Source organism: Stegastes partitus, unplaced genomic scaffold, assembly GCF_000690725.1.
Source record: "Stegastes partitus isolate 25-593 unplaced genomic scaffold, Stegastes_partitus-1.0.2 Scaffold1747, whole genome shotgun sequence".
Lineage (NCBI taxonomy): Eukaryota > Metazoa > Chordata > Actinopteri > Pomacentridae > Stegastes > Stegastes partitus.
The window spans coordinates 31,117-41,845 of NW_007579478.1; the positions used below are offsets into that span (position 1 = coordinate 31,117).

The window sequence follows — 10,729 nt, forward strand, 5'->3', positions numbered from 1 at the left end:
GCAAAATATTTGTTTGTTGTTACAGACGTTTATACTACGTTAAATAAGTTTTCTGATAAGTTGATGTATTTTTGGTGCACGACAAATGTCCCTTTTTATATTTAAAAAAATAATAATCAAAAATAAAAAAAACAATACCCGTCACCTAAACCAAAAGGCCTGGGGTCCAAAAGACCCCAAAAGTCCTGAATATGGTTAAAACACATCATGTGACACGATGATCAATGCCTTTAGATGGTGGAACGTTTGTCAGTTTGTTACTGATTGTAAAAAACATTCCAGACTAAATCAGACTGTGGTGATCGCTTGAACTTATATTACTGACAATATGCCAACAGCAGTGTGCCATACTTTGTACATTAACGTCCTGCTCAGGACTTCTCATCCAGTGCCACCAGCAGGTTTTATTTGTCCAGTTTTTGTAGCTGCACATATGTACCACTAAATATCTGCACAAAAACAAAATTAAAAATGACATTCCCATTCTCCTCAACTACACTGCATTTAGCGCTAATCGAGACGGTTTAGTTCTGAATTAGCGGCGCCTGATCATACCGGCTTTAGGAACATGACTTAACACAGAAGATGTTGCACAAAGTGTGTGAAGTGAGAGCCAAATACACCCCACTGTCATGTTGTGTGATTTCTAAACATGAGTAACTGAATTATAAATTGAAAAAAAACATCTTTCTGAGTCCATAAATCACAACCTAAGTGCCGAAGTTTCGACAGCTGGCGCTCATTGTTGTCACACTATAAATTTGGGCTTTAATTTACAAGTGCTAACATGTTGGATGCCTCTTCCAATTATTATAATTCTGATCTGAAGAGTTTTACAGCCTTGCAGTTTGCTTCATTTCTTTATTCTCACAATCACAAGGCTGCAGAAGAAATTCATTATCTTGGCTTGGACAGTAAATCACAGTGAAAACAAAAAAGAAGTTTTCTTCCTGTTGTGCTACATCCAATCAAGAGATCCAAAAGAATCTGAGCTTAAGGTGATGGTAACATGGGGATAAATTCATTTTAATTAGCTGCATGGTGTAGCTCAAGTCCTGTAGAGTTATACTGTGACAAAAATTAAACTGATAAAGAAGCATTATCTCAATACCGTCTCCCCTCTGCTGTCGTCTCTCCTCTGCTCTCTATCTGCACTGCTCTTTGATTTGTCGCTCATGGAGGCCTCTGATGTAATTAGGCTTTCTGTATGGAGTCATATGACAGAATCAGGGTGATGCTGGGAGGTAAAGAGGTCATGTGTGGGTCACCGTTTGTCGAGTCTTAACCTGCAGCGACAGCCGTTTAGAGCAACTGCAAAGGAGGGAGCGTTCGCATGTGTGTGCGCATCCCAACAAGCCATCTAGTGTGGTTCTTAGTCCGTCGATGGCAATAATTAAATAAGTACACTTTTTTCCATGTGCACAAAAATACTATCCGAGCAAGATTCATAGCCGTGCTGATCAATGCCACCAACTCTGTGATTATTGTAGGAGGAGCACGAATGTGTGGCTTCGAAGTTCACCATCTCCTTATTTTAAGCCTCAAAAAAAAGAAAATGAAACTGAATTAAAAAAAAAAAAAAAGCTGGTTCAGAGTGGTTACGCTCTTCTGTCATTATTTCTTTTTGCATGTATGTGAACCGAAAAAAAAAGAAGTTTTGCAACACGGTTGTATTAGATTTCATTGGAGAGCTGGGTGTTTCTGTTATTTTGTCCACCTGCTCTAAGAGTGACGTCACATGTCTGCACCGAGCAGGAATTTATGTGAGGGCAAACAGTGACGCGAAGCACATGACATGCTGATTAGCTGCAAACCCGTAAAACACGTCAGGGAGCAGCTGTGAAATTCCCGGAAAAAAAAAAAATAAAAATTGCCTCTAAGCCCGAGTGTTTACCTGTGCAGTGTTGACCACGTGCTGCTGACACGAGATTTCCTTCTCCGTCTCTCCTTCGCCCTCCTTCCCTTTGTCCGCCGGGCTGTCATCTTCGTCGTCGATGCCGCTCTCTTGCTCCAGAACGCGAAACTCCCAGTCTTCAAAAGCCCGAGCTGCCGCCTCCATCGCTTCCTTCTCCTGCGAGGAGGACAAACACGCGTCTCACATAACCCGTTCTGTAGCATCGCTTCTCTTGATTCCACAGCCTCGATTCTAATATGAGCTAGAATTACAGAATCGGCAGCTCAGGTAGAATTGCATGTGATCTCGACGCCACCTTTTAGAGTCATTCCACACTTAATTGTACTGAAATAAATAGCCAATAAATCCACTGATCAACTGACAGATAGGAAAGAAATGGTAGACATATCTAGAATGACTATGGTGTTCAACATTGGGTTTTGCGTCGCTGGATGGACAAAATAAACCAATCTTGTGGCATTAAATAGGTCGCATCAAACTTCACGAGCGTCAGATGTGCAACACTTGACTTCCTAACCCAGAGTTTGCTATCTTTGTTTATTTTCTGCACCGAGTTGTTTTATGTGAAAAACCTGGTGACATTTTACACAAGCATTCCTTATCTGCAAAGATGAAAAGACAGATAATTAATAACAGCTTTTTAACAGTTATTTTAATGCCAGATAACGAGCAGATGTTGCTTCAGCATCTGCAGTCCAAAAAATGAAAGCCTTCAGCGCACACTTTATACAGACAGGAGGCATTAAAGACAGCATTTATTGGTATTTTACTGCACAACAAGGTCTGACAACGCCTGGTACTTTATCAGTATGAGCATGTCTGTGAAGATTCTCAGTCATCCAGGTCATGGTTTAGTCTGGTAGATTAATCGTAGCAACTGGTTGAGACGTTCCACCTCTCATCCAAGAGGCTTCATCAGTTCTAGTTGGGAGTTCCACATACTTACATCCTAAAACAAACACAACATTCCAGTACACTTCAAACCCACCAACACCCTGAGACAGAAGCTGGTCCACCCTAAGGACAAGACACCGAGACACAAACAAAGCAACGTGGTGTTCGCGGTCCAGTGCAGCGAGGAATGCCCAGACCTGTACATCGGGGAGACTAAACAACCGCCAGCTCCTCAGGACAGGACTCAGCAGCCCACCTGCATCTCAAGGACTAAGGACACTCATTCGAAGACAGATTTTGGCCTGCAGGGAGGACAGATGGTTAGAGAGAGGGGTGGAAGAAGCCGTCTAACTGGAAAGACCATCCTGAGACATCACCTCTCACCTGTTTACAACTCAGTCCTAAGATCTCTCCCCAGGAAGATGAACCCACATCCACACCTAGACACAAAGACCCTAACGAACCCCACTGTGGCAGGGGGAGCACTAACGATCCACATAACGAGGGGGAGGAGCAACAAACTCAGGTGTTAATGGCTCCTTTAGGATATAAGTATGTGGAACTCCCAACTAGTCAGTCAGAACTGATGAAGCCTCTTGGATGAGAGGTGGAACGTCTTCAAGGAACTCAGCCAGTTGCTACGATTAATCTACCAGAATCAGTACAAGCACCAGTGTAAAATATAGGACCGTTTCAACCAAATAAATGAAAGAATAAAGACTCTTTCAGTGTTTTAAGGCGCTCTCTGGCTGCTGACTAACACGACATCCTTTGTAAATTTGCATGTGCTGTTCTCTGTGAAGCAACTCGCACCAAACCTGTTTCTTTAAGCTCTTCCCAAATAAATCCGACATGTTGCGACAGAAGGTAACAAACCTGCCGCTGGACTGCACCAAACCTGTCATCAAACGCTGCTTTTTTTAAAAAAAAAACCCACAGAGGTCTCCCTTCTTGTTCTGTCACATTCGCAGAAAGAATACAACATCCCATGTGCACGCGTGGGTGTGCGCAAACTTCTGAAACATTGACAGATCAGGTCGAACAGGAACTGAACAATCTCACATTGTGCGGCCCAAAAACGACGCGTATAGGAGTCAGCGCCGACGTCAACACACCCTGAATCTTAGACACACTTTTCATGTGTCAGCACAGCTCATCAAGTATCAGTAGCAGCTTTAGGTTTCATTTGGAAAGCTGCCATGGGGATGTGATCACCGGCACATTTGCCCATTAAAAGAGTTTCGCAAGATCAGAGCACAAAAAAAAAGCCTTGATCTGAAGTCTGGGAGCTGATGTTGAAGTTTTTCCTCAGCATGTATTTCCTAACACGATTTACAAACCGAAACCCTCTCCAGCAGAAAACAGGCGTGTTTCTGTGCTGGTAATTGAATCTCCTTCATCTAATAGAGTTTGTATTTTCATAACATGACATTTGGAGTTTGATTGCTACAATTTTGAGGAATTTTATCTTTTTGGCTACAGTCAGGCCGATCGGTCGAGCTGTCAATCTTAATGTATTTTCAGCAAAGCAGGAATAATGATGATGGATCTGCCTCGAGCTTTTTTTCATCCACGCCTGTACGCTCGCTCACCTGCTGGAGCTGTACCGTCAGCTGTTCCCGCTGACTCTCCGGCTGACCGGGGATCAGCCTTTCTTTCTCCTCACACCTCCTCCTCAGCTCCTCCACCCTGCGTCTCTCCTCCTCCAGGCCGTCTCGCTCCTGACACAATGAGAAAAAAAGAAGTAAATCGAGTGTGTAGTCATCGCCTGGCTTTAAAAATCTAAACAGAAACTTCAAAAGGGAGAGACGAGTAATACGGAGAAGGCGGTTTCACAACTCACGCCCGAAGCGGCTCTGCGCGAGCGTGTACGAGCGTTTAGCATCCAGCGATCCCTGCACGGGAGCTGACTTATCATTGATCTTGTGAGAATGTTAGCGGACCATTACTGAGCCCACATGTTTGCGCGAAATCCCGTAAGAGAACTTTTGCTGATTGTGATCTCTTTATTAAACCATTTAAACATCAACAATTTTGTCTTCACTGTCTCTAAAATTAAATGCAGACGGCCATGAATTGTGACAACATCTATTTGCAATGAAATAAAATTGTCTTTCAGAAAGTGCATCTTTCACCTTTTGCCTGTCGTTGTGTTTGGGCTTCTCCTTCTGTCTGGCCTCCTGCTGCAGCGCCTGCAGCTTCAGCGCATGTCTGTGCAGCTGGTTCTTCTCCGTCTGCAGCTCTCCCTGCAGCAGGGCGATCTCCAGCTGCAGCTGAAAGGCACAGGAGACGCCGCCGAGGTGAATCACATGGACCAGACCTTGAGCAAGTCTGAGATGTGCATTCCTTTACCGTGACTGTGTTTGGTGCTGAGAAATGGTGTGACGATTTAATTGTGCAAACTTCAGCGGAAATGCAAGCCTGGTTTTTTTTTTTTTTTTTTTTAAACCTGAATTTCCACTTCATCCAGTCACTTGCTCAGCCTTTTGCGCTAAACTCAATCACTTGTTTTCCCTGAATGTGATGAGATAAGCTGATGTTTTTGTGCCCTCTGTGACTGCACCATCCTCTCACCTCAATCTTCAGTTCCTCCTTTTGCTGGTCGATCTCTGTGATGCGCTTTTGGAGCATTGAAGGCGATGCCAGTCCCCTCAGAGAGCCCAAGTCCAGCTTTTTAACGCACGACTGACAGAAAAAGAAAAAAAACAAGAGCAGACAAAGTCACCACAAGCAATTTTGTGGCCTGGTCTAGAGATGATGATTCATGTTATGTTCACGTAAGAAACATCGTACATGCAAGAGACGTCGAACGTTTGAGATGAAAAAGCCCAACAAAGTGCCGCACCACCGCCAAAGCAGCTTCATCTCACTCGCTCACCTTCTCGCTCTCGGTGCTGCTGCTCTCTGTATCTGACTCTGCCCCCGAAGAGGCGGGACTCTGACCTCCAGCCACTCTGGCGATCCACGGCGGCCGCAGACCCTGCTGCCACTGGCTCCTGGAGTTCTCCATGTTGTGTTGGGGCATTTCTAAAGGCTAAAAGAGAGGAGGTAGTGAATAAGAGCTGCAGACCGCTTGGGGGGAGGTGTAGGGGGGGGTCTGGTTGACGTTCGTGAATATTGTGGTAATCTAATCTGCCGCGCGGTCGAAAGCGTATGAGAGATCAGGTGACAGTTCAGCGAGGGGGTATCACAGCCGAGTAATACGGCATAAGCACTTTTAAAAAAAACACAGAAATCCCCTCCGGCTACCAGAAAACAGCCTGCGATGGAGAAAACACCTCGCCTGGAGGAAGCAATAGCGAAACATCGGAGAGAATTCAGGATGTGGACGGTGGTTTGTGGTTGTGTTTCAGGGTTTCTCTCTTAGCAAAGCACTCTCAGTGTTTGTGGACACAAGCGTGATAAATAGCAGTCTGTTCTGTAGGACGCTTTGATGTGCATCAGCAGCGAGAAAGAAAGAAAGAAAGAAAGAAAGCGAGATCAGAATGCACTTTGAAGTACTTTTTTGGTTTCTCCATCACATTCATGTGGACTCAACCCAAGCAAATATCATTATGTACAGCGTTTTCAAGGTCCGACATCAAAGTGCTTCCTAACATTTGGGATTATGTCAAACCTAAAGGCCTATGTTACTCGGGTCTCTTTATTCTATTATGTCCTTTCACCCTCATCTGTTACACAAAAACAGGCACGCTAGCAGAGACAGGCATGTGTGCACGGACCAAAACCAATTTGTGGGAAAATACTTTTGATTCCTATTGTCCAACCTTTTTCCCACCATCCTCCATCTACCCTCTGTGCCCTCCTCCTCCTCCTCCACTCCCTCCATCCAAGACCTTATTAGGCTGCAGAGAATGCAGGCTGAGTGGAAGCACGGAGATAAATATACAGCTGAGATATGAGTGAGGGCTTCCAAACAACGACTGGCACACTGACATCCAGAGAGAGTGAGGGAGACGGGGGAAGAGTTGGGAAGGCGAGGACAGATAGAGGGAATAACGAGCAGCACTGATGTCTACATGTATATACAATAGAATAATGTTCACATTCTGATCATTATGATGAGAAAAAAAACTGTAAAATAAGCTCTAGACGATTGTTATCTACCTTTTTTTTTAAAAAGATGTGTTGCTCTGTGTAGTGGAAGAATAAAAAGAGGGTTGTGTTTGACCAATCGGATCTTGATGACGGGTATATCCGCTCGGTCACTGACACAACAAGTTAATAGACAAGACGATGTTAAATCTTAAATTGCACTTTCACTTTCAGGATTAACATCGCTATCAGTCACTTGAAGGATAAACGCTATACTGATGTGACATCTGTGGTCAATGCACTTGTATAGTATGGCACCGGTATAGAAAGTCTCATGTCTAATAACAGAAAAAAAACACTAATATCCAGCATAAAGAAATGAAACTGATACAGCAAACTAAGCAAAGTTACAGAAGTACCACATGGATTCATTCAGAAACTTCAAGGTGGAGTCCGATTATGGAGAAATGAATTTACCCCTTCATCTCACCCAGCAGCATGACAAGCTCAAACATACACATGACGTGCTGTTATTGTGTTGTGTGGATCAGTTGGAGGCCCTTTGTTTGCTTCCCCTTTACAGAGTCGTGTACGCTGGCCGGACTTGTTGTCAGCGCACATGCAGAACTGACATCTAGCGGACTGTGTGGCTCATGTGTCTATCAAGTCTGATTCCAAATGTGGTTTTAATGAAAAATATTCCATGGCCGCTACATTAGATAAACTAGTGCAATACCATGAAATCCATAAATTCTACCTTGTTTGTTGTTGGAAATGTGTAAACTTGACTCTATTTTTGTTATTCTGGCCATAGTTAAAATGGTGTGTTGTACCGGACTACATTACAGGTGTTGGTCCTCTATGAATATTCATGAAGGGGGGCAGAATTTCAACATAATCCAGAAGCACAACCCCACTAAATAAGACCTGGGTGCTAAAATATATGATAAGAATCAACATATTCATGACAGTGTCACAAAACTGAACACTTTGGGAATCATAAAAGTAAAAGCACCAAGTGTATTGGATTAATTAAGTGACCCTTAAGTGTACATAGAGCTCACATAAGTCTACCATTTTGGTCAGAACAGAAATGCTTTTACACACAGCAGTTAGTGCTGGCCACCATTACTATCTATTTTCATTGCTGATTCATCTGTTGATTATTTTCTCAATTAACTGATCAGTTATCTCTAGAAAATCAGTGTTTGCCAAGGCCTCTGGCGGCATCCTCCAGTGTCTTGTTTTAGTCTGGAGCCCAAAGGAGGATGTTGGGTACAGAGGAATAACAAGACACCAAAGTACTCAAATTTTAGAATCCGGAATGAAAGTTTTCTTCTTTTTTTTTTTCTTAAAAATGAACTCAAACCATTAAATTAATTATCAAAATAGTTGGCGATTAATTTAACGTGTGACAAGTAATCGATTAATCATTGCAACTCTAGTTTGAAGTACATAAAACCGCCCAGAAAATGCTTCTAGGAAGCGATAAAAGCAAATAAATGCAGAGAAAATACCAATTAGTTCCATCTTGTGTAGCGTGATCCATGCACTCATTCTGTAACGTATAGCTTAATAAGATAATTTCTGCAACCTACAAGCATTTTACATAAGCACCGTCATCAAAACAGGATGATATTAAAACATAAATGATCCGACAATACACGATTCTTGTCACTGCAGGACAAGTTATTCTGATATCAATGAGTGTAAAGTCAAAAAAACAAACTACTCATGTGCTATACTTGTTTACTGCATAACAAAGTTCCACAAAAGTTAAAAGATTGAGATGAAACGCTGCACAACAGTAAGTGTAAAAGGTTGAAATGGTGCCAGAAGAGTCCATAAAGCAGCACTTCAGTACCAGAATCCCAGCAGAACTTTTTGCTGTATTAATCATTTGTCCCACTGTTTTCTACTTGGTAAAAACCGTCAACTTGTAGGGAAACCGAGGCAGAGAGAGCTTCACAGCGAGTTACATCATTATCCAAACAAACGTCTGCGCGAGGGTTTGACCTCAAACTAAAGTCCAGTCAGATACACTATCAACACTCGAGCCAAACGAGAGAGAGAGAGATGATCCGGAGTAAAGTCCACGCCTTCATGTTAACACAGCAACAAACAAAATGACCAAACAAACACTGACAAGACAGTGAGAAAGTAAGAAGAGATGCAAAGTGTGGGAATAAAAAAGATTTTAAAAAAAAGAAAAAGAAAAACTCAGAAGATGCAGCAAAGTTAAAGAGGGCACAACTGAGAAGTCAGATCAAAAGAACAAAACACAGTTCTGTGCCCAAAATAATTGGACTTGATTGCGGGGAGTGGAGCGCCTCTGGAGAATAAGATAGCAGAGGGGGAGTGACTGGAGCTCGGCATCAAGTCTGCATGAGTTTGTGCGTGTGTTTGTGTGTTATGTAAGGACTGGCCAGAGGGAAAACAAGGCTCTCAAACTGATCAGAAAATTTGAAAAAAGACTCAACCGCTGATCGGCAACAACAACTGATTCACCACAACACAGTCCGGCCAGTGTGAGGGGTATGCTGGGTATGCGCTGGACAACACAGCAAGCAGGGAGGAGGAGAGGAATGCTTCTCCAGTTATATTATCTCACCATGTGCTCACATCAGCAAAGTCTTATCTCTCAGCCTTTCGCGGCGAGGCTCCAGCTTCAGCCACCTTGATTCATATCAACTGTATGTTTTGATCTCAAGTAATTCACAGTAAAGTTGACCAGTGACCAGTCAATACAGTTTCTACCTCTCATTAAGAGCTTGGTGTCAGTATGACCCACATCGACCCGCAAGGCAACTCGGCTGCCACCAGATTTTCAGGTGTGTTGATGCTACAAGCAGCCAACATGGCCGAGAGCCACGAGCCTCAGGCAAAGATGAGGAGCAGAGAAATGATGAGCTCACTTCTCTCCAACACGGCAAGCTTTTTTTTTTTTTTCTTTCCGTGTAACCAGTAGCACTTCTCGAGAACTGTCAAAAGATTCTGATCTGAAATTTCCGTCTTCCAAGGCGGAGATAACCTGAAGATCTTATCGCGGTTATTTATTCAAACGTCGGAAAGCTCCTTCCAGAAGCACGGAAGATATTATACAAGCGTTTCCACCGAATCGCTCATTTTGACAAGCAAACTAAACAACACAGTGCCCGTGAATGTGACAAACTTGTACAGCAGCTCCCAAACTGGGGCAATAAAACCCTGACCTTGCCCCTGTCTGGACGCCCCCCCCCGTTGGTGAGCAGCTACAGGGAAAAGTGGGGCTAAGCGCTGTGTAAACAAAACCATAAAAGTCAACACTGACAACAGCTATATTCCAGCAGCTACACTCAGGACAAAGGAGCTCTGACGATGGCATTCGCTGTGTGGGTGTGAATGCTGATTACAGGCTGTCACTATGCATTCAACGCAGGAGGACTATAGGGGGAAAAACATGTCACACGTGGAGCGCGTGAGCAAAAACTGCCCCGTAAAGAGGGGCGGAATGAATCCACGCAGGCCGGGCTCGCGAGTCAGGTCGCTCAGTTGAATGATGTAATAATGCGGCAGGTTGGAGCGATGCGGCAGCAATCAGTTTCATAACTATGAGTTATTGTTCTGCAGCAGTTTGGATGACAGCAGCTCACATGTGCAACAACTCCAAATCATCTGGATCATCTCTGTATCGACCGGCGAGTTCTTTGACCCAGGGGACTAATCTCCGGGTTACTGTGCACTACAAATGTAAACAGCAGACAGGTTGGGGGGGTATGTGATAGCAGCTCGGTGGGTTGAAGCAGATGTTCCAGTTCGGCACACCGTGAGGAAAACCTTTATTTTGTGTTTCAGTTCAATCCTGCACACTTTAACTTTAGGAGGTAGAATTCAGTTAAACAGTGT

At 43.6% G+C, this 10,729-nt stretch overlaps 1 protein-coding gene across 3 annotated transcripts in view; it reads right to left on the reverse strand.

Annotated features, from left to right (window-relative positions):
* phldb3 (pleckstrin homology-like domain, family B, member 3) overlaps nt 1-10,729 on the reverse strand; it is a 25,293-nt gene that overhangs the window by 10,928 nt on the left and 3,636 nt on the right. For all 3 annotated transcript variants that reach the window (XM_008302008.1, XM_008302007.1, XM_008302006.1), the window contains exons 2-6: nt 5,688-5,843; nt 5,384-5,494; nt 4,945-5,082; nt 4,402-4,530; nt 1,895-2,071 (exon numbers count right to left, since the gene is read on the reverse strand). In XM_008302008.1, the coding sequence (XP_008300230.1) occupies nt 1,895-2,071; nt 4,402-4,530; nt 4,945-5,082; nt 5,384-5,494; nt 5,688-5,834 (702 nt within the window). In that variant the 5' untranslated portion in view covers nt 5,835-5,843. The remainder of the gene's footprint in view (nt 1-1,894; nt 2,072-4,401; nt 4,531-4,944; nt 5,083-5,383; nt 5,495-5,687; nt 5,844-10,729) is intronic.